General features: G+C 41.8%; 1 protein-coding gene across 1 annotated transcript in view; it reads right to left on the bottom strand.

The window, feature by feature from the left end:
* The window catches only part of phactr3b (phosphatase and actin regulator 3b), a gene marked incomplete at its 5' end in the record, with an annotated part of 41,143 nt that extends 29,891 nt beyond the window's left edge, over positions 1–11,252 (bottom strand). The window contains one exon of the mRNA XM_079217796.1: positions 11,144–11,252. Within this exon, the coding sequence (XP_079073922.1) occupies positions 11,144–11,252 (109 nt within the window). The remainder of the gene's footprint in view (positions 1–11,143) is intronic.
* Between the last annotated feature and the right edge of the window lie 13,719 nt (positions 11,253–24,971).

The following is a 24,971-nucleotide window of genomic DNA, read 5'->3' as shown; positions in this document are numbered from 1 at the left end:
CTGTTTTCTTGGAGATAAGCCACGGAAAAGCCGCGCCTCCTTTCCGCCTCGAAAAAGCAAAAAGGTGAATGACTCGAATTTACCACATAAAGTCGAGCAAGTAAACTCAGGCGAAAAAGCTTTTGGTGTGAACGCAGCATTAGACGGATGCATGAGGGGAACACAAGGCCAGTCATTGCTGATCCAGGACCAGCAGCCCGTTGGCGCCGCTCGACCATCGACAATGAGGAAGAAGAAGCAGGTCAGCCACCCCAAGTCGCGTTTGCCCGACTCGGATGCTGAATCCAGGTCAAGCCTATAGTAGCTGCGGCAGCACAACCCCAGGGTCAGGCTGCCGTTGCCACGGTAACCATGGCGGATGCTGCAGAGAAAGCCCCCCCCTCCCTTAGGATGCAGAGAATCACCACAGCATGAGGAATAGGGAGTTGCTGGGTGGATGGGGAAAGGCTGTTGCCTGATAGAGAGAGAGAGAGAGAGAGAGAGAGAGAGAGAGAGAGAGACACACACACACACACACACACACACACACACAGCATGCATAATGTAAGTCAGGGGGAGCCACTGGATTTTTGTTTTTTGCAAGTTATGTTGAAATATTTATTCAGGTTTTTTGGGGGGGAGGTTGAGCGAACGTTGGTGTGTCTTTGCTGCAAACGCAGGAAAAAAATAAATAAATAAATCACCTTTCCCCTGAGCGCGTGGAGAACGTCACAGCGTCCTCATCACTCACATTTCGTACAACCTTTGATGCTCCCGGGTGTTTGGGGAATAAAACACTTTATATCGTTTTAAGGAAAGCACACAATGTATCCGTGATACAAGTTATCACAGTGATGCCGACGCTTTAAAAAAAGTATTTTTCACTCCAAACTCGCTGAGAGGGAATATTAGGCTGATACCACAGATGGACGTCAAAGCAGCGCCGCTATGTTGCGGTCACAAAATAACAAAAACTACAATTCCCAACAGGCACATTACGCATACCGTTGCTACGTTTCGGGTGAATACGTGGGACGCTTCGCCGCAAATGGACTCTAAATGAGTGTAATATTATATATTATAGTAAGTAACACATACATACATACATATCATATGACTCGCAGCTTCCCGGTGATCCTCCAGCTCTCCGTATTCACATCATAGTGTCCCCGCGAAACAGCCGCCGGGCTCAGACCGACCGGAGGCTCGGACGCTTTCGGAGAAAAAAAAAGAACTTAACGTGACGGTACTTTATATAAAATAAATGAATTAAAAAGGTGTATAATACTAGTTTAACGGGCGACGGGAGCGGTCCGAGTGAGCGGAAACCAAGTGTGAGCCACCGGCGTTGCATCTGAGGCGAGCCGCTCGTGTGGATGTGCCATGTGGACCCCGCCCCTCTGAGGGCGGGAGGAGGAGGGCAAATAGACTGGCACACCCCCATCAGCCCCCAACCCCCACCCTTACTGCCCAAAACAATACTGTTACAGTAGCCTACAGTAGGGTTACAATTCGCAAATACAGACAAAGGATTAACGGCAAATGCAATGAATCAAAAGACGGCTTAAATCTAATTAAAAAATGCGAGTTATTTCTGAAGCTTCTTTTTTTATACGGTTGTTGGAGCCGCTGAATTACATTACATGTAGGAGCTATTTACTAAGTTATTTTTCTTCACAGTTAGTATTGTTTATTTATAGTCGTTTACGTAGGTTTTAGTTTGTTAATTGGGTGATGCTGTGGACACCTGGGGCACCTGGTGTACTTAATGGAGTAGGCAGGTACAGGACCAGGATGCACCTGGGTAGGCGTATGTTTTTTTTACCAGCACAGCCCCACGTCTGGAACACACGATCTAATTGACTGGGTGACTACTGCAAACATTCCATTTTTAATCTTAGTGTTAAAAACAATTGCTCTGGACAAAATATACATCATCAGTTGGCAATCAAAACTGTCTGAACTGTATAAAGAATGGCAACATCAGTGCACCACTAAACTGGCATGTATGGAGCATTGAGTATATCACTATGGCATCTGCAGAATCTCTGAAAGGATCCCCGATCCGTACCCGCCAACCAATTTAACTCAACCCGGTCATCAAAACAGGGGAGCAGACATAGTGGAAGTAGTTGGAGAGCATTGTCCTCGTTGACGGCACGCTTTGCACTGCGACTGCATTCACCGCCTAGGCGTCACTTTCTCTGTACGCCCTCCGTCGTTTCGGAGAATAATGCAGCACACAGCCCATAGAGCATAAACGTCCTCCAGTTACCATTCGCGTAGTTCTATATGAGCACATGTGAATGGATTCTTTCCAGTATGGGACAATCTACTGGGTTCTAGATAATGAATAAATTATGTCTGATATGTGGAAAAGAAGAACAATTTGACCATGTAGCTTTTATGTCCTCTTTAGGCACTTGCTCACGATACCTCAAGCCTTCTGGAAACTGAAGCTTTTGCAAGGGTAAATATGGGGTTTGTAAATAAGTATGACCAACAGAAACGTTGTTGTGGTCATTATAAGCGTATTGCAAATATAGCTGCAGCAGCATATGTTACAACGTTTGTCCAGCAGAAAGCATACAAGTTATTTACAAGTTTATTTTACTCTCAAACTTTCCACTCGGTACACATCCCAGTAATAATTCTCTCCTAAGTGATTCAACGTTATTCCGTTATTAAGTAGAGGACCGACGGACGGATCGATATTTGTATCCATAAAGCCACTCTGCTAAATTGGCTGAAAACATCTCAGCAAGTTAACATAAAAAGAATATCAGATCAGAAAATGATAACACAAAAATACCACAGGTAATAACATAAGACTCACCACAATCCCATGTGGCACAAATAACCACTAACACAGGAATACTGCTTTTAATTTTTTGAAACATTTTGAATTTAGTTGCGTTCACTCTGTTGGCGCGGGAGACTTACTGTTAATTATTCACATGGTGTGTAAAACATAGCCGTTGTGGTTGCAGGTCGATTTTCTAGAGGGTCACTTATACGCACATCAGGAAGGGCTGCACTACATCAGAGAGGATGGAAGTCAACGGGCTGGATTTCTCCTCAGGGACACGCGAGCAGTAAGCAAAGAATGTAAACAGTGGTGTAGGCTATACTCACTGAATCTCATTCAATATTTACAAGCCTTCCACTAATACAGCCGAGGGTGGATGAGCATGCACACAAATTGTGATCACTTAATAAAAAAATCATTAACTAATGCCAACTTTACAGAACACAGAACCTGGACATTCTGGAACTCGGAAATTCCGGAACCCAGGCATTCTGGATCCCGGAACACGGAGATTCTAGAACACGGGGATTCCAGAACCCGGACATTCCGGAACTCAGACATTCAGTAGGACCGAGGTAGGGTGGTTAGTTAGCCCCTTTGGACTTAGAACCCACTTTTGACTTAGAACCCACTTTGGACTTAGAACCCACTTTGGACAGTCTGGTTTCACTTTGCTTTGCGATAGCCTGACACTCATTAACCGGTAACCTTTGAAGAAAATTCACTTTGGCGACGCATTTTTGAAGCAACGTCCATTCAGAGGTGCTGATATTTCCATGTTTTGTGCCGTAAATGTCTTTTATTTAATATTTTCTGTGTTTTTTGAGGATGTTCAATGCCGCATTCCCGATCAGGTCTTAAAAGGTGCTCTGACCGATTTCCCCCACGATCATCATCAGTTGATATCCGCTCTGGATAGTTTGATTGGTGGTCTCTATAAAAAAGGCAGATCGGAAGAACATTCTCGGTGGTTATCCGAGACATCCTTAATGACCATACTGACCTTAAGCTGCTATAATGTTAATAATTGCATGTAGTCCGTGGGTTGGCACATCAGAACAGCAGCTCGATGCTTATTAGCAGCTTCCATTTGTACTTTTTAGGGCTTCACATCGAGCAACCGGCTCCAGCGGGTTCCGCAGCTGCTGCCCCCAACCCCTCCTCCTCTTCCTTTCTTTTACACTGCTGACTGAGACATTTTAAGTCTGTCAGCGATCAGGCTCTCCGTTCCTACTCTGGGCTTAGGAGAGCAAAATATCTCCTTTTGTACTAAAGCTCTCACTAGGCTGTTTCTATTCCCCATCTACGTGGGATGCAGTGGAGATTGAAAAACAAATGACTGAAAATAACTCAGCTGAGGTGGTTTAGATCCTTTTATTCTTGCTTTTCCGAGGCATCCAACTGATAATATCACATCTCTGTTTCTATTTGCCTGGCCCTGCCTAACCCCTTGCTGTGTGGGATGAGGATGTCCAAAAGATCAGCTGGATGCTCTGGTGTTCTCGTGTGCAGCATATTGCTTTTTACTCGTCTCTGAAAGGAATTAGGTCAGCACATGAAACATTCATAAAAGATACATTATGTGTAAATGGCTGACAGCTTAAGTCAAGTAGCTACCCCCCCTCCTCCCAAACATGCCGAGTCCATGCAGTCGCTGGGTAGATCTCTGCCTCAGCTACACCCTGAGGAGTTACAACAAACATGTGGCACGCACAGCGACCCCCATTTAAATCCGTAAAGGCGGTGTTGCTCAAGTACAAGTCATGGACGTACAGAGCACAATGGGGCCTAAAAGGTCTGTTTGGAGAGTGAAGTAGTACATTATATGTATAATATATATATATATATATATATATATATATATATATATATATATAATAATATACAGTAAATTGCCCGTGGATTACATGCAGAGCTGTAAACACAAGCCACACGCCATTTATCTGTTTGGCCAAGGCTTCACCGCCACTCTCTTTTTTAAAGTCCTACTGTACAGGCTTTTTGTTTAGAGATCCCAGATTGTTTGGTTGTTGGGGGAGGGGAAGGCGGGGGTGTTTGTTTGTTTGTGTGTAGCGGGGGAGGGGGGGTAGCACAGTTCCCCATTTCTGTTAGTGCTGTCGTTTAATCAAGTCTCTACATGGAAGACAAAGGCTATCTATATTAATCTTTTTTTCTGAAAGGGCAAAAATCACATTTTATTCCTATGATACTAATTACATCCCAATAATTTCAGACAACTTACTCTTGATTTGCAGATGGCTAAATTCTTCCAAAGCAAAACCATAAAAAAATGATGACAGCAACTCATTTTGCAGACGTTTTGGGACTTGCCAAGCAGCAACTTTTGTTGAAAAAAAAATGAACTTAACGTGACGGTACTTAATATAAAAATGAAGCCAACGAGCCCCAAAACCTGCAGCTCTTCGAATGGCCACTTGAGGCTGGCTCCAAAAGCGAGTCAATCCCTCGATCATGTTAAAATACCTAACTTTACAGCAGAAAGACATGTTTATGCCTGTCACTTTAAACAAGCATGGCTAATATTATTAAGTGCAATCCACCTATTATACTGTTGGTATAAGAGCAGCATAATGTGAGCATAGTGAGTGTGCGGTTGAGCGCCAGAGAGAGAGAATGCCAACTTATACCATCTTATACCAACAGTTTGTGCACTCAAACCAGGCAGCAGCCAGCAGGGCGCGACTCTGGTTGCAAAAATAAGTCAGATTGTATAGAAGTCTATGAGAAAAGATTACTTCCCACTTGATTTATTCCCTCAGTAAACATTGTAAACATGAGTTTATGGTGTCAATCTCTAGTTTTAAGCCTTCTTTAATACCGCATGATGTTCATTTAGTAAATTATTATTATTTATTATTATTTTGTATTATTATTTTTCAAATAGTCAAATAGACCATAATGCGCGGTATGATTTTGGGCTGCAAGTCGTTGCTGTTACCAGAACCAGAGACTCAGCGACTTTTTCACTCCTCCGCATTCCAAATATGGTCACTTCTTTTTACTGGTTGCAATAAAAACAAGATGGCGATGGCCAAAATGCCGACCAGTAGGTGCGTCCCAACGACTCTGTCCACTTCTTATGTACAGTCTATGACTCAGAGCAAATCAGCTGTTGGCGATCGAAGCAGAGAAGAAGACGCATGGATAGTGAGGGTACTGCATTTTAATGCGACAGAGAAGCAGGGCGCTTAACTGGGCTCGTTGACCTCAGTATTTTAGACATTCTTGCCACTGCCCTGCATCTGCATACGTCCTTTCATCACATTGGTGGAGGGTGATGTCATGTTTTGTGCTGCCTCTGTGCTGCACCCTGGGGCTCTGTAGTCAGTGCTACCCGGGGACATCTCAGCAGAGTGCATAATGGCATGACAGATGAGTTGGCACAAAACAAGAGAGGTGCTTTTGAATTAGCCACTGTACCACTGCGTCTGGGCCAGCTAATAAAAAAAGAATCAATGCTGCACCAAAGACTCAAGGGTAAAACACACTGATGGAACAGCCTATTACCGTCTCTGCAAAGTCCTATCTAATCTACGGTCCTCGATTAGTCACTTTCACTTCTGCAATGCTCCGCAATAATCATCCCCGTGCCGTCTGTGCTAAATCCTTCATCACTGCTTTTAGATGGTCCACTTTTGAATTGAGATGACATGAGATTAAAAAAAAGAAAAAAAAAACTCTTGAGGAGTTGCATCAGCTCTAAAAATACCCACAGAGGTAGCATGAAGTTGAACAAAGTTTGGTTTTCTATGTGGAGTTTTTACATTTTAACAACCCCCACAATTGAATTTAAAAGTTACTATTCATTAAAAGCACATCTCACTGAGGTCTAATTCCAACTCATCTTAAACCTTGCTACAAAATGCTGAGCCAGTGTCTGTCCATTCTCGCTCTGTAGTTAGCACACCCTTGGACGGACCGTTTTTGTCCCTATTCTGCGCGGGAGGTCCGTTGACTGCGGTGCTGGACTTGTTGTGTGACAGCTTACCTCATTTATGCAACATTTATCTATCTGCCAAGCAGAGCCCTCTTATGGCAATTTCACAGACTGTTTCACTTTCAACCGCTCTTGATCCCAATTAGGAGCATTTTTAGACCTCTCCTGCTCGACCATGCGATTAGGATGCCCGTCAACAATTCTCCTGTCGCTCCTGTGCTTGCTCTTTTCAAGAGGGTCCAACTGGTCCAACTGAGGTCCATAGACATCATATATGTATGTATGTATGTATGTATGTATGTATGTATGTATGTATGTATATATATATATGTATACATACATATATGTTTATATATATGTATGTATATATATATGTATATGAGGCAGAAAGAAAATCTGACCCTTCTCAGCATAAATAGGTGATATCCCAGGTTACAAATCTGAAACCGATTCTGTCACAGTGCTTTCACAGACACTGTGATCTACTACTAAAAAATGAGTGTAGAGAACACAAGAATACATTTTCTTTGAGCTCATTCTATGCTGCGGATGAACTTTAAGACACGAAAAATTACAGATTTACATACTGACTTTTCCATATAGAGCCCACCATATGCAATGGAAGTGACATCATTATTATTATTATTATTACCAGCCATGCACACCTCTCAGACCATCTCATCTCAAACTGCAGTTGCTGTGAAAGGGCTCATGTTTATCTGTGAAGGGATTTTTTTTCCCCCGCACAGCTCCATGCTGAGCTGGGCATGCAAGTAGGAGGAGTGAGCCGCCAGGTGCCGGGTTTGCCATTCTCTCTGTTTGATCACGGCTCCGAACTCGGAATGAGACAAACGCGACTCATGTATGCAGGCTTCCTGATTAATAAAACATGAGGCGCCCCGATTCAAATGAAAGAAATTCTAATCTCCCCATCAGGCCCCCACTCTGCCTCCTCTGACTGAATGAAAGGACTAAACGGAGGCCTATCAGTAGCTGAGAGGTGTGGTAGTGGCGCTGGGGTGAAGTGGTTGGAAGACAGTGGAGGGAGAAAGCCTTTCATGTTAGAGCAGCATGTCAGATTAGTACCACTGGCCCAGCTCAATTTGGGAAAGGGGGGGGCAATGTGAAAGATACCCACAGCATCGCCCGGATGACAGTCAACGCCACAATTTAAACCGTCAAAATATATGCATTTAATCAGGACAATAAAAACGAATCCATCATCCGTGCTTTTCACTTTGAATATTTGTATTTAATCGAAAAGGAAAATCACGGTTAATTACAACCCTTGAGCGTGGCTTTTTGTTGTCTTGGCCGTCGTTTCTTTGAAGCACGATAACGTCGTACTCGTCCATCTGCACCACTTTGTTTGCATGTAAAACTGAAAGTGAGTGCAACTGAACCAATCATTTCTCACTGCATCCGGACCACTGTTGCAGCCCATTGGTGCAAGTTGAAAACTGCAAGTTTGGGGGACGATGGAAACTTTGTTTTTCTATACCAAATGAGCTTATGGTTTACAAGGGGGTCTAATCACTCCTGGATATTAGCCATCAATTAGCCTGCGAGTCTATGGCTACTGTTGCATTCACATGGAAGCAGGCGGACAGCAGACTGACAACACCATATATATATATATATATATATATATATATATATATATATATATATATATATATATATATATATATATATATATATATATATATATATATATATATATATATATATATATACATTAATTAAAGAACACATCTTAACTTTGGACGGAAAATGGCGTCTACCGATGTCAGTATTCTCTTCTGGCCTAGCCTAATTTTACTGCACTGCTCAAACAGTCCACTATCTAGTCGCTAACTTTGTCTGCCGACTAATTGGCAGATAGCGTACTGAGGTTTTTAACCAAAAAGAGCCGATTGTTGTGGTCGAAAACAAAGCAGACGCTTTGCTTTCAAGTTGTGTGGAAAAATCCTCCGCTGAGCTCCGGGGGACTGCTGAGTTGGGTCTATGTGTGTGCGCGTCACTCCGAGCTTCGCATTACAAGCAGAAATAAATATATTGATTAGAGCAGCTTTTTACTTCAGTTCAAAGCGTGGTTCAAGATGATACTTTGCATGCAAGACATTGATTACAAATGCGAGTTCTCCGAAAGCCAACCCCATTACTTGGGAATGTATTGTACGGTTATTATTTCATATTGCCTGATCAATCAATGTGGATTACACCAGTTTGGGCTTCATTCCCAGAAAGAAAAAAAACGCACACACTGGTCCTCACTGCCAGCAGAATGAGGAAGTTGGACAAAGTTGGAGTTGCTCTGCCAAGTTCTGTTTAAAGTGTCTCCTGCCGTCCCTCTGGTGAGAGAAATGAAATATCTGTTTTTTTGCGAACACGCCAACATTTGAATGCAGCCCAAGTTTCACCTTTTGGGCAAAACAGTGTTGGCTGCACTTGCTGTTCTGCATCATCTCCTACAGAGCAAGTGATGTAACCTGTGTGTGCTGAACAAGGCGGCTGCTTGTCACTCGCTTCCAATGAAACTCATTGCACATTGTTGTCTCGTCAGTCTGCCGTCTCATGCCAGGTGAGTTCAGGGGAAACGCGTACCCAGGTTGAGTCTGCGTCCTCGGAGCTCTGTGTGCTTTTTATGGCACAGCAAATGAGCGCCATGAGAATCTGACGCGAAAGCATTGAGCGAGCGCTTGGGCCTCAGCACAGACGACAAATGATTTTTGGTCCCGCTCCGGCTGTTGGCCACGTGACATAAACAAACTACAAGACCTGCTTGGGGGAGTGGGGGAGGGTCACTGCTGTGTCAGCTTTGGGGGAAATCTGCAACGGCGCTTTGAGGGAGCTGCAAACTTGCAAAGGATGTTGCACACACACACACACACACACACACACACACACACACACACCAATGCTGTTACGTAACCATAACAACCGCGGCAACGTGACAAGCGCTGGATGCTAAAAACCGAGGCAACAACAACCGCCGGCGGCAAGAGAACTGGAAGATCCTGTGGCCCTCTCGCATCTAAAGATAGCCGGCCCCTTGTCAAACAGACTGTAACATCACACACAAGTGGAAGTGATTGTGTGAGAGTGTTGCTACAATGTGAAGCCAGGACTCCTGTGTGTGTCTCTCTCTCTCTCTCTCGCACACACACACCCACACACACGTCAGACCATGACTCAGTAACCGAGCCCCTCATTTTGTAGGTACAGCAGCTACACTATCAACTTGTCTGAAACCAGTGGCAGTGAGTGATGATGACTCCTGCAAGTTAAGATGAGTGATTCATCGCGCTTTGGTGTGTATATATATATATATATATATATATATATATATATATATATATATATATATATATATATATATATATATATACATACATACACACACATACATATATACATATATATATATATATATATATATATATATATATATATATATATATATATATATGTATATGTATATATGTATTTGTATCGATCCACCGTTCAATACATTTCTAAAAACAGTAAATCTCCCGCCTGTGCTTCTCGGTAGCTGTGCCCCAGGCCCCAGCGATTCCCAATGGATGGGTGCGAGGGGGCTTGAGACACGATGCACAGTAAAAGTGGCATTTCGCATTGACTGGCCGGCTGCTGTACATCAGAGAGGGGGGAAATGAGAAAAGATCAGTGAGCGGAGCGGACAAACACCATGTCGGCCATGTCGGCTCACAGAGCAGTTGGAGAGCCAAGTGCTGCCTTCTGCCATTTGAAATCGCCATGGAAACAACCGAACACACAGCCAGCACTCTCATCAGCTTCAACTCAAACGTACTGCGGCCCAATGCGTGATGGCAGTGGTACATCCCATCTTTCCATGCTGCTGCTGCTGCAAAAAGAGACAGAATCCTAAAAAAAAAACTGGATCATAAAACATAGGAGGAGGCCATTTACTGATGCGCAGGTTTTCATTTTACATCAATTGCGTTTGATTGGGGCTGTCACTCGCAGCTCAACGACATAGAGGGGAATGAACTTGGCAGTGGGTGACATCAGGGTTATGTAGCCAGTTCGCAGAAGACCAAAAATCTGAAAATGTATCCATCTTATTTATGACGTAAAATGAACGTGGACTGGTGTGACACCAGTTGGATGCGATGTCATGATGCTGCGTGACACAAATCCCCTTAGGTCCGTTGACATTATTAGTACACATCCGGCCTGACAGCTCAGCGAGTAGCCAATATGTATCATTAGGGGACGGTAAATGACGCACGTTTACAACACACATCCTACGGTTGTTGCATACGAATTCAGAGCCGCATCGTGTGATGCGTTTCCCCGTCACCTGCCACAATACTAATGAGCAGATGACCACCCCTCCCTCTCCTTCTTACCTGCTCTGTGCGCTTCACCCATGCGGACCTCGGTGATGCTGCTCGGGTCACTCTGAGATCTCCCCCGCTGCAACACCCGATCCTCGCCCAGCCCGTCCGGCGATGCCATGGGTATTAGAAAAGCAACAAATATATATGTATACACAGGAGCGAGGGGCGTGATCTCCGCTGCTGGCCAAGGTCACCGGCATCAAGTGGTGGAGCAGATTTTTCTTAACGTGGCCGGACTGCGGCTGCAGCTGCAGCTCCTGGTCCCCGACGCGCAGCAGTGCTGGGGAAATCCATTACGCGCGCCGCATCACGCCTCCTTCAAGTGCTGCTCGTAAACTCCAAATACCGAGATCGACTTGACTGTTATTTTGGTTTACAAAGAAAAAAGAAGAAGAAAAAAAACTGAAATTGCCTCGGTTGTTGTTATTCGCACACACCACTTACTAATCTAAACCAACTACAGTGATGCCGCCAGGGCGACAGATATAGGGTAACAGGGAATCTACGATATGATTTGTCAGGAACAATGAGCCTGAATCCAGAAATAAAACCAAAAGTGCTCCGTCCACAGAAAGTTACACCCCCACAATGGCTGACTCAATACCTACACATATGCAACATTTATTTATTTAAGGGCTAAAGTAATCTGTTGTTCACTGGACTCATTGCATTGCTCGTGTTTCTGGGCGCGAGCAAGGCTCGCACAGTTTTAGGGGCAATTATTGCGTTTCGATAGTGACATTTTCTACAGCCCTTGAAGGCAGCGTTGGATTCACGTCCGCCTGGGCTTGGTAGAAAATGAGGTAAAAACGTTTAAATGGCATTTTCCCCATTGAATAAATGTATATCGTGCCGGGCGGTCATCAATTATGTAAACATTCATAGGGTCGTAAATGAACAACAACCACAGTGGCTGAACGGATGTTAGCCTAGTTAAAGCACCCTGTCGTTACTCAATTACTGACAGCGTCTGTGCGATGAACTTTGGTAGAACTTGCCTCTGTATGTCCCTGCCGGGTTGCCGTACCGGGGCAACGGTAGCTTTGACCGTATTAAAGTGGCACTAAAGCAACGAGGCTCGGTGTACGCCCCGTTGCTGGCTTCTCTTGCACACTCGGTTCTGTGTCCAATTCCAATGTCCCCCTAAACCCTCAAGCCCTGAACCCTCAGGGACTTACTTACGTCACCTGCTAAGTGGTTGAGTGTGAGAGGCTGAGGGCTTGAAAGGTGTAAATACTAATGGGAAAGCACTGTGCTGCAACATATCACGTGACTACATAACAAAATAGTGTGTACAATTGTGTATTTATTTTATACTTTTCATTTACTGATTTGAACATCTTCCAGGCTCTTTTCTCACGAGATGAGAAGTCATTTTAAATGATCTATTTACTCGTTTTTGTTCAAACTGTGTATGTACACAAAAATAAATAAATATATATAGGGCTTTAACGCAGCAAACTATTAACTGCGTTAATTATTTGATCATGCGTTAACTCTTTTTTTTTTTTTTTGCATTGGGAGGGGCTTAATGCTGCAGCACACAGGTGCTGCACTTTAAATCTCTCCCCAACGGCACAGTTCAGACCTGGGCATCTTACGGCTCTCCCAGTCCGGTCAATCAAAAAAGAAAAATAAATAAATAAGATGCACGCCATAAATGCAATACAACAGCACTGGTTTGACTTTTAAGGCGATTTACTTATGCGCGCGCGCGCTTACGCAGCCTCACTGACCGGCTTGTTGCCAACAGACTGACGCACATATTGTTCTGTAGTTTCTGTCCTCACAGAGCGCTCACAGGAGTTTTGCGCTGCAGTGTCCAAATCCAGTGGTGAACATTAATCCAGATTGAACATTAATCGCGCATGTGCAAAGCCGCGGCTGAGATACCTGTTAGCTGTCCTTCACATCTCCACCTCATTCAACCAGACTTCAGTGCACTTGTTCAAGCCAACACAGACTGGACTTTTCTCACTGAGTAAGAAGAACTGAACTGAACAAGATCAAAAGCACTTATTGCTTTTGTATAAAGTTAATAAATTGCTGGTCTTTAACATACATCTTTAAGGTAAGCAACACACTGAACATGACAAAAGAAGGAGTGGCTTGTCCCTTACAGGGACCCTTACTACTGAACAGACTGTTTATGTTGTTCCCTCATAAAAGACACATGTTTCTTCTTCAGCATGATATTAAATTGTTTTACATTAGAATAAAATAGTCTATAACATCTGAAAATAAATACAACATTTAATTGAATGACCAGTGATATAGAAGCATTAAAAAAATAAAATACATCTTTTTTTTCTTCTCTGCCATACATTTTTTATTTATATACTGTGGTTAACTTGCTGTTGCTCCCGAGTGCCGGCTATATTGTTCTGATAAAAAATAAAAGCGCGCAATACACTAGTTTTTACTTCATTATTGAATTTGGCGCATAATGCGATTAATCAGTTACATTTTTTCAACATTGCCCAGCCCTAATATATATAATTGCTGCTTGCATTCCTTGTGGTGTAAAGGTATTTTATCCGGCTAAACGCCCACATGCCCTCCACTTTGTTGAATTTTTTTTTATGTCTCCATTCTTCCATTTGTAGCTGCGTGTTTAACGTCACATTGCAATGAATTGTGGGTAATTCCCTTAGGCACAGTAATGCCGACTTACGGAAAGGGTTCATAAAGGGCTCAAAATGTCTGCCAGAGGGCCCTCAAACACTCGGCGATGTGACAGTGGGACAGTCCTAAACCCTCACGGACTTCGCGGGAGCGCGCCTCAAAGTCTGTGAGTCCGTAAGGGTGGAGATTGGTTGGATCAGGTTTTCTGAAGCCAATGCGGAAGGGGCTGAAATGACCAGCAGGGGGCTGGGCATTTCAGCCACTATAGCCAAATATTTATTTGGGAATTATTGCTGTGTTGTTTCTTCTTTTTTAGGTAATTTACATTTTTGTGAAGATAGTATTTTCCATCTAAAATAAAGAGGCTTTAAATCAATACAAGAAAAAAAAACCTATCAGTATATTCAATTTCTAACCAAAATAAGTGCATACATAAAATACAATAATTTCCCTTTCAATACCATCTCTAAATCCTGAAAGCACCTGCATGGTTTACTGGATGAGTCAAGTTATTGACTTATTTGGTTCGTTGGTGCCACAATATTTCTCGTAAAAATTCCTAACGGACTTCCATTTAATATTTTCAAATCTGGAATTCCAATAAAGCTTGGCAGGAGGAGTTGTGGTGGACCCCTGGCAAAGTCTCCTTAGATGATATGCACCATGCATATACCATCTAATACAGGGTTACATTTAAACTGCAGATTCACATCAATCATAACATCTAAGACAACTGCAAAGTCTTTAAAAAATGGCTCTACTTCTCTCTTGATGTATTCCCTCAGTAAAGATTGAAACATGAGTTTATGTCTCAATCTCTAGTTTTAAGTCTGTAACAAGTTTATGTAGTTTTCACAGTAATATTACTGTATACTAGCCATATTCTTACTGTACAACTCCTATACAGCATGTTTCTGTAGATCTGCAATGCATCATGGTCAAAATGCATTCCCAGGTGAATCTTACTGTGAATAACTGTTGCTGTGAATCACAATACAGTAATTTTGAGCGGTTTCTCTTTTTTCAGTAACACACCATAATCCGTTTTAGCATTATTTTCAACACAGTTAGGTTTAGCTTTCGCGCAGACAGAGGGGGAAACGACATTGTATACCTCTGTTGCGTTACACAAAGATGACAGTAACTATAACGTTGTGTGCCGATGGACACTTGTTTCTCTCGACACAATTGTGGAGCAAGAGCTACAACTTTTCTGACCAGTCTCACTTCAACTTCATCAACAGCAAGGTAACGAAGCTCATTATTATTCCTTCATATTTCCTTTTTGCCAGCCATTTTGCAAATTTACATTAATTACAGACAGCACAGTGTTCTCAGATAAAGTTACCGTGTAACGCTACGTGACTTTAAAAGGGAAGTAGGGACACTTTCCTGCACTAGTAAGCTAACGTTAGTGTTACTAATATTACCAAAATATAGTCAAATTTAGTATTTGCACTTTAAGTTGTGATATAAATCCTTTGGCTTCATATAGTTGATAAATGCCATGCGTTTAGTGTAACTTGTAAATTAATTGGAATATTTTAAGTGTGACGCCGTTGTTGTGTATGTGTGTGTGTGTGTATGTTGCTGCTTGTTAGCTAAGGCTAGCTCCATGGAGAACTTTTGACTCTTTTTTTCTCTTGCGTGTGGCACCACGTGACGTGGGTAACATTACCGAGCACCACTGAAGGTGAACCAGAACGTTGTGAGTGAACCAGAACGCAACAACTTTTACACAGCACAACATGGCGTGTGTTTTCTGAGCTAACGCTACATGGCAGGGCAGACTGCAACAGCTGTTATAAAGTTGGATACATTATTGCTAGCTTAACCCTCCTGTCGTGTTCGGGTCTAATCTGACCGATTTACAACTTTAATCAATCATAAATATTGTGTTTTACATTGGAGATTGCCTCAAGACCTTATGATATCCTCCACACTAGGCATTTAAACATATAAAATTGCTGATCACATTCCCCAACCCCCCCTTGCGCGTACGCACGCACACACACACACACACACACACACACACACACACACACACACACACACACACACACACACACAAAAAGCAGGTGTTTGTTATGGGAACCATCTCTATTCTGCTTCACGTGACAATCTCCCCACGTGAACCACACCTTCCAGACTAAACAATGCTTATCTTCTCACTTTCCCCCTAAATACACTTTTATTTGACCGGGAACATCAAAGTAAGGGTTACTTTCATGTCTCTCCTAAGAAACATGGTGCTATTGTCTGTTTATTTTGTGTTGCAGGAAACCTCCACCCAGGCTGATCTTGAGGCCCAGGTGTCCTTGCAGAGCATCAAGGCTCATCATGTTGGTAAGATCCCAGGACCAGACAAAACATAACATATGCTGACATCGTCAGTAGTAGAAACATATTGTGGTATTTCTAATGGGAATCGGTAACCAATGTCTCTCTGTAGGGAAGAGGACTCCATAAGCTGCGTCTTATTGAGTCTGCCTCTCAGATTACTCGATAGCCGAGCAGAGAAGATCGGACATGAGGTCTCTCTGCAAAAACGGCAGTCACTGGAAAGAGTATGCCAACATTTTCCGAATTTGAGCCCGTCTCTCACTCTCTCACATTCTTCATCAGAGCGACACGTTCTTTTTTTTCTATCACAGCTGACGATAGGTCATTCTTTTTTTTCAGGCTGTGTGGATGACAACTTGAGTAATGTAAATCATTAATTTTGTCTGTCTTTTAGCAAAAGACTGCAGTCTGTAGAGCTCTGATTTATTTGTCTCCTGATAGGCATGATTTTATCTGGTGGCCCTTATGCATTGCGGCCAATTCCACCACCAATTATTGAGCTCACACTCACACAGCAGCCACTTCGCGTTCAGTCTTTGTGAAGCAGATCACTTACAAGACAAACTGCACTTGCTCAAAAGTATGTTGCAGCTTATTTCAGACCGTTTTTACAAGTAATTCCGCAGATGCCACCTGTTGATAATAAAATATAAGCTTGCAACATCCATTGCACACATCTGCATCATTAAAATATAAAAAAGAGGAAAATATTATTTTTCTATGCACTTAACAAAATCCTACCAACAGACTTAATTTTTTTTAAACAAGTCATGCACTGATCATGTTTATGTGGTTGACAGTTGGAGCACTTCCAAAAGCGTGGATGGGCATGAAACTCTCCCACTTACGTTTGTACAAAAGATGCACAGCTATGTTAGCTGCTTGCTTTGCACATGTTTTCTTAAGAAGGAAACACATTCAGTGTGGTTATAAGGGCTCAGGGATAGACAGAAGCGGCTTTGGTGAGAAACAGTGGATGGCAACAACTTTGTTCACACATAAACTTAACTACAGGGAGCAATATGGAGAATGGGGATTAAACCCAGAGATAGATTGAAAGCATGTAGTACACCTGTCAATCCACATGGGGGCAGTCTCTCTCATGTTTTGATGATGCTTTAGTATGTATCCGTGGTGGGGGTTTGGATGAATAATATTTAGATATTTATTGAAATAGTATTATAATTATATAAACACTTTGATTACATTGTATTAATGGAATTCAGTGACAAAGAAACAATTTTGGATTGAATGTGAACATAATCGCTTCAAACAGCTGGTCATATGAATCATATGAAAAAAGAGTAGTTTTCTACATTGCTTTATTTAGATTAAGCAGATTAGTATAACCTTTTTTAAAATTCGTATTCTTGCATATCTAAATGAGTTCATCATTTCTGTGACAGTTTGTTTAACTGTCACAGAAATGATGAACTCATTTAGATTTAAAAAGAGACTCATTGATCAGCCTAAAATGATGTGGCAGGGATGATATCCAAAGGCTGATTACATTTAAACAGCTGACCCAGTGAGGCCCCCCACATGGCTGTTAAATGAAAGACAGGCAGTGACAGAAAGGAACAATCACAGGTAGAACGAAGGAACCGTTACTTGGAGGGTAGAAAAATAAATCTTGAGACAAAGCAGCAGGTACAGCAGACAGACACATGCTTGACAGTCTTACTTAATTCCTATTAAATTACGCCTTCATTCACGTAATATTAATAAATCTTCACGTAATATTAATAAATGTTCTCTCAGAGAACACAAGTCCTGGTGGCGAGACAAACAGGCTGGTGGTCTGTGCTTTTGTTAAGAGAACTTGGAATTGGCAGAACAATCAACATCCAATGTTTAAGGCAGGAAATAAAAAGGATTGTAAACAGAGTTGGTTATTATGGCCGTAACTACACATATTATTTATAAACTCGTGTTTCTACTGTTCGAGATTTGGTAAAACTTCAAGCTTGCACAATTAATGCACAAAGACACAGATTCAAATTAAAGCTGCGAGCAGCTGTGAACGGGTCCTACCGACTGACCTCGGAAGGAAACCGGCCTAACCCATGCATGGTCTCAACAAGAGCAGGGACCAGCAATACATTGTTACAGTTCATTCCTGGCAGCGCAGTAGAGCTACTTAGCTTTCAGCGTCACTGGCATCCGTCATGGTTCCAAATTACACGGACGAAAGGCATGCTGGGAAAGACTGTCTCAGCGTTGGGCGGCGAACAGCTGTTTGTGTGGCGTGTCTTCCGGTCTGTCTCTTCCTGTTTTGTTTTGTGCGCGAGCGTTACCCAGCTTGCAATTGGGCGCTGTCATTTTTATTTAAATCCGATGCTGTTTGGCTGATTTCCTTTGGCCAGTAGGTGGCGCTACGACAATGTGAACATATACTGTGCATCATGTTTCTGTACGTGAAGAGGTACATTTAGTTTGGCCAGTAGGTGGTGCTAGTAGGTTACTATGAATATATTGTGATTTACTAATCAGGCCGGTTTATAGCAGGGCGGAGGATAAATGGCACTCAGCCACCAGTACACCCCATGACTCACTTTCAACCAGTGAGAATGGTAGATTTCATCTACCCGTATTATAAATATATGAAATAAATATTTATTTATTCAACTTAATCACTTGTCTTTAGTGAAGCAATGATGTATGCAGGCCTTGAGTTTGCCAATGTGAACATACACATGCATCTCTATGTGAAGTGGATACAAGGTCATTTAAATTGCCTGTAAATGGGATGCAGATTGGCTGATTTACTTTTGCCAGTAGGTGGCGCTATGACAATCTGAACATTTGTCATGTACATGTCCTCAGGCATCGACCAGTATCATGCATGAGGAGTATTGGGGTAATAGCATCATGGATGGAGGAGTTACAACAGCTTTCTCTCATATAGCAGTTAGCTCAAAGTAGGTGCGTCTTTGCGTCCCCGTAAACGTCAATTCCCAAAAGTGAAAACGCGCAAAGAGCACAAGCCATACTCCTGAGGGTCTTGATATCACTTTAAAATAGAATTTAAGTTGATTGTATGAAATTTGTAGGAGGAGTAGTATTTGGCGTAAATGCAAATATATGCTAAAATTAGCATAAATGGACCGAAAATGGCAAATTGGCCGAAGTACTGTAGCGTCCCCTATTGTTCAAATCAGACGCCTGATTTATTGCAAGTTAGGGGATGCGATGTGCACATATACCCCGAGTTTGGAGTCGTTTGACCAAATAGTTTTAATGTTATGAGTGTTTAAAAACAAGACACGCCCCTAAGAGGTTGATTGGTCGATATCTCCTCAACGCAATGAGATATCAAAGAAATTCCAATGCAGTATTGATGATCCAGTGCCATTGATGATAACTACCAAGTGTGGTTTGAAAAGGACCAAGCGTTTAGGAATAAACTACAATAATGTGTTTTTCACAAAATCCAAGATGGTGGAAAATATTCATAGGCGGACTTTATGGGTCTGAGAGGCTTTTTTGTAGAGCAGGTGGAGATGGACATGTGTGAATTTTTTCAAGTCAAAAAAACATTCTGGGCGAGGGGCGTCGCCAGTCCAACTTGTAGGGGGCGCTAGAGAGTCATTTTTTGGAACTTTTTTCCCCGGCTTTAATAGATCTCTATTTTCACCAGACCTGACAAGTGTTCCAAATTTGGTGAGTTTTTGAATATGACAAGTCCCCCAAAAAGCAGTCCAAAGTGGAAAAATAAGGATCAGAATAATGAAAAATAATCCTGTGTATTTCAATAGGGTCCTCTCGGGACTGACTACGTCAGTCGCTCGGACCCTAAATATATATACAAAAGGCCTAATTAAAGCTGCAAGCAGTGATGAACGGGCCCTCGCACCTCTGTACATGTCGGGGGTAGTAACACGGCCATGGATGTTTCCAGTTTGCCTCACTCTTTCATCTGTCCAATAAAGGCAAAAATGCAAAAAGAAAATACTTTAAAAAAGATTTGTCTCTGTGTTTTCTATGTGTAAGTAAGCAGATGTTTGCCAACCTTAGCCATGCCAACTTTGTTACGCAATATGGCAGGCTGTGTGTCTGCTAGCTTCTTGAGCAGTTATCCGGCTTCCAAGTGGTCAAAACACTAATAATACAGCTTTAAATAAAGGTAAGCACTCGCAATAATAATGTTAATTATATAATAATGAAAAACTAAACATAGATAAGATAAAACAGTTTTTTGGTGAAATCTGAATAAAAACCTTTATGCAACCTTCACAATGCAATGTCAACATTTTGAGTCTAATTTTGAGTCTCTTTTGTGAGCCTCCGACAGTAATATTCAAACAATCTTTAACATGAAGAGAAACCTGATAAATAAAGAGTTTTTAATTACAAAGGACCAGAGGCTATGGGAACATTTAATCAAACAGGATTATATACGCATATAACTCCCCAGTTTACCTTACCCTGTATTTTTATTTTATTTTTTAAGGATCCCCATTAGTCTACACCAAAGTGGAGACTATTCTTCCTGGGGTCCAGGCAAAAGCATTACAATACAAATCATAAAATGAAGTACAGCCTGATCAATCAAACAAAAACACAGACTTAGGAACAACATTTACATTCAAAGAATCATATCAAAGCATGCAATTCACCCATACATATATATATATATATATATATATATATATATATATATATATATATATATATATATATATATACCTACACCCAATGCTAAAAGGAAACACAAATGTAAAAACTCTTGCTATGAGTATATCATGATAATATATGTTTCTCACAAATCCCAAATGTATTCATATTTTTTAACACCCCTGACTGAATAAAAATAGATTAATTTATAACAGGCATACTTTTACTTACCCACTCATATGTATTTGATCATAATCTGCATTCATGAAAATATTGATATTGCCGTCAAAGCAATTTAAAGATTACACAAAAATCTTTCAATTTCATTAATAAATCATAAAATATCTGAAAGAATAACATCATATCATATTGCAGCGTTAACCAGGTCACTCCATTAATGTGTCAGTTCTCCCCTAAAGATCAGGATGAAAGGAAACATGGTTATCACTTGGAACAGTTCACTGTGCTGAGACATCAGCTCTGAGACTTTATTAGGTTATATTTTGTACTCACAGGCTATTGGTCCAATGCTGACAAACGTGAGCTGATCTTCGTTAAGAGATAAATATGTCCTTCTTCTGCAAACCTGAGAGGTGAGAGGAGGTAGAACGATATGACACCTAGACATAGTGTTTTGATTTAAAGCATTGCTTTACCGTTGAGTATTTTGATTGGGTGAGAGAATGAGAGTCTAACTCACTGGGACACAGTTTTGGCTCCTTTTGTCACACATGCTTAGTCTGCAGTGTAAGAAGGTCTCCAGGTTGCCACTCTGGAAAGGGAAGAGCAGGACCGAAAAACGAGCTCGGAGGGATTTGCCGTTCTCAGCCACTGACACACGACGCGTGTCAGTAGGACACCTAGCAAAAATGTCAGACCGAGTCATTAGGACTATTGCACATCACCATAGAGTTCACCTTTTCCACTCCAGTCCATCTAGATTAGGAGTCACATACCTAGAAAGAATGACAAAGTACCGCAGGGGGTCATCCCAGTTTGAGGAGTCGGTGATGAAGCAATCTTCCAGAACTACAACGAAGCTTGGATTACTCTCAGGCACAAACACTTGCACATGCAGGGTAGAACCAACTGGCAGGGTAACCCGGCCCGCTGGGTAGCTGGATGAATAGCTGGAGTCACGGAAAAGATTCATGTCGGCTTTGGCTTTGGCACCTGACCCATTGAAGACCCCCTCATGGCTGTTAAAGAAAGACAGACAGTTAGAGATGTATTTCACCCCTGCAATATAATTTGGCTATCCAGTCATGTACATCCATTAAGTGTGTTGTTTTAGTGAAGGAATGAAATAAAGGACTTACAGCTGTGGTTTGATTCCAACATTCAGGCTTGTTTTGGTTTCCAAGGGATAGGCACAGAAGAAAGGAACAATCACAGGTAGAACGGAGGAATTTTTACTTTGATGGTAGAAAAACAAAGAGTTGGAGTAGATGACATGGGTGGCGTTGGTCTGCAAGAAAAGACATGAATGAATCACCAGTCGGCTATATAATTAATCACCTTCAGTTAATATACAAACCAGCATGTGACACAGAGGTTAAAGAAACCATCTTTCACGGAGAGGAGAAGGTTTCAGGGATAACATATTGTTGGAAGCCAACCAGGAAATTATCAACGCACTAGTTCCTTTGACAAAAAGGTCTGAGTGAGGACCATTTCTGCGATGAGTTTACATATTGAGGAGCCTCGATTTAATTCTAAACATATAGAAGGTATGACTGCTACTGGCCTGATGTAATTGTTATGACCTGTGAGGTTCTTATCTTAATATTTGTTTGTATAACTTTATTTTATTAGGGTCCGAGCGACTGACGTAGTCAGTCCGAGTAGGACCCTATTGAAATTGCTGGGATTATTAGGGTCCGAGCGACTGACGAAGTCAGTCCCGAGAGGACCCTATTGAAATTGCTGGGATTATTCTTTATTATTAGGGTCCGAGCGACTGACGTAGTCAGTCCGAGAGGACCCTATTGAAATTGCTGGGATTCTTCTTTATTATTCTGATCCTTATTTTTGAACATTGGACTGCTTTTTGGGGGACTTGTCATATTCAAAAACTCACCAAATTTGGAATGTTTGTCAGGTCTGGTGAAAATAGACATCTATCAAAGCCGGGGGAAAAAGTTCCAAAAAATGACTCTCTAGCACCCCCTACAAGTTGGACCGGCGACGCCCCTCGCCCAGAATTTTTTTTTTACTTGAAAAAATTCACACATGTCCGTCTCCACCTGCTCTACAAAAAAGCCTCTCAGACCCATAAAGTCCCCCTATGAATATTTTCCGCCATCTTGGATTTTGTGAAAACACATTATTGTAGTTTATTCCTAAACGCTTGGTCCGTTTCATACCAAACTTGGTATTTCTCATCAATGTCACTGGATCATCAATACTGCATTGGAATTTCTTTGATATCTCATTGCGTTGAGGAGATATCGACCAATCAACCTCTTAGGGGCGTGTCTTGTTTTTAAACACTCATAACATTAAAACTATTTGGTCAAACGATTCCAAACTTGGGGTTTATGTGCACATCGCATGCCCTAACTTGCAATAAATCAGGCGTCCGATTTGAACAATAGGGGGCGCTACAGTACTTCGGCCAATTTGCCATTTTCGGCCCATTTATGCTAATTTTAGCATATATTTGCATTTACGCCAAATACTACTCCTCCTACAAATTTCATACAATCGACTTAAATTCTATTTTAAAGTGATATCAAGTGATTAAGTTGAATAAATAAATATTTATTTCATATATTTATAATACGGGTAGATGAAATCTACCATTCTCATTGGTTGAAAGTGAGTCATGGGGTGTACTGGTGGCTGAGTGCCATTTATCCTCCGCCCTGCTATAAACCGGCCTGATTAGTAAATCACAATATATTCATAGTAACCTACTAGCACCACCTACTGGCCAAACTAAATGTACCTCTTCACGTACAGAAACATGATGCACAGTATATGTTCACATTGTCGTAGCGCCACCTACTGGCCAAAGGAAGTCAGCCAAACAGCATCGGATTTAAATAAAAATGACAGCGCCCAATTGCAAGCTGGGTAACGCTCGCGCACAAAACAAAAGCTGCTCGCAGCTTTAATTTGTATATATTTTTTGTATTTTAGATGTATATGTGCCTTTCCTAATATACAGGTTATACAATATGACTATCTTGTGACCAGAGTATATGTATTTAAAAATAAGTTGTTTCTGTTGATATTACAAAGTCTGAAGAAGAGCATTAGCTCAAAACACCACTTGTTTATGCTCTAATGAGGGATCCACCTATCCTTTATTTATATTTTCATGGTTTTCTTGTTTAGGTTCCAACAAATGCCTACAATCGATATTTGGAAGTGTGCAACCACTCTACATAGCTTCCAAATGGGAGCCACTGGTATTTTTCCGATTGACTGCGTAATTAAGTAGGAATTGTTCAATCTCACCGTCATTACAGTTCCACAGATACCAGTCTGACGTGCAACTTGGTACCACAGAGTATTTTCACGCACTGTGAAGCTGGAACAGTCAGAGGATGCTAGGTGGCCAGAGAATGCGTTCAAACCAGTGGACAGCAGGCTTTCCAATTGCACAGCGACTTCAAGCTGATTAGGGGAACAAACAAGCTGAGAGGGTCTCAAGTTGAGTCGAGGTTGTAGGTCTGAAACAACAAAGAAAAGAAAAATATTTTGACTTTTGACCAATTTCTGGGTTTCTGGCTTATTCCTTTTAGCACTCTATTGTAACTTTGTTACTGTGTTGAATACAAACTTAACTCTGCAGTTATATTTGAGCGTGCAAAATGAACAAATGAAATGTGTAGATGTACACAGTTACCTTCACAGACGACACCAGCATCCTCAGAAGGCTGACAGTCGTGGGACCCGAATCCAGAGTGTACACAGTTTTTTAGTGATGATTCACCTCCTGAACACTGAAGGTTATCTAACCAAATTAGTCCATTGCCTGGTCCAAAATGTGCATTTCCTGGTGCTGACACAGCCCTGCCACAGCCCAGCTGCTGACAAACCACCTGAGCTTCATTCAAATCCCAAATGTCGTCACACACCGTCCCCCATTGACCGGCATGGTAGATCTCCACTCTGCCAGAGCAGCTGCTGTCAGAGTTGACCAGTCTCACTGTGGCCTTTCCATTTTCTGTTTGTATTGAAAGCACAATCTCTGTCAATGCACGTGTTAACTGCAGAATGCAATTACAGCAGTATTGAGCAA

The sequence above is a fragment of the Taurulus bubalis genome (genome assembly GCF_910589615.1).
Source record: "Taurulus bubalis genome assembly, chromosome: 5".
Taxonomy (NCBI): Eukaryota; Metazoa; Chordata; class Actinopteri; order Perciformes; family Cottidae; genus Taurulus; species Taurulus bubalis.
The sequence above is the reverse complement of the archived record's forward strand: the minus strand, read 5'-3'. Positions and strand labels throughout refer to the sequence as shown.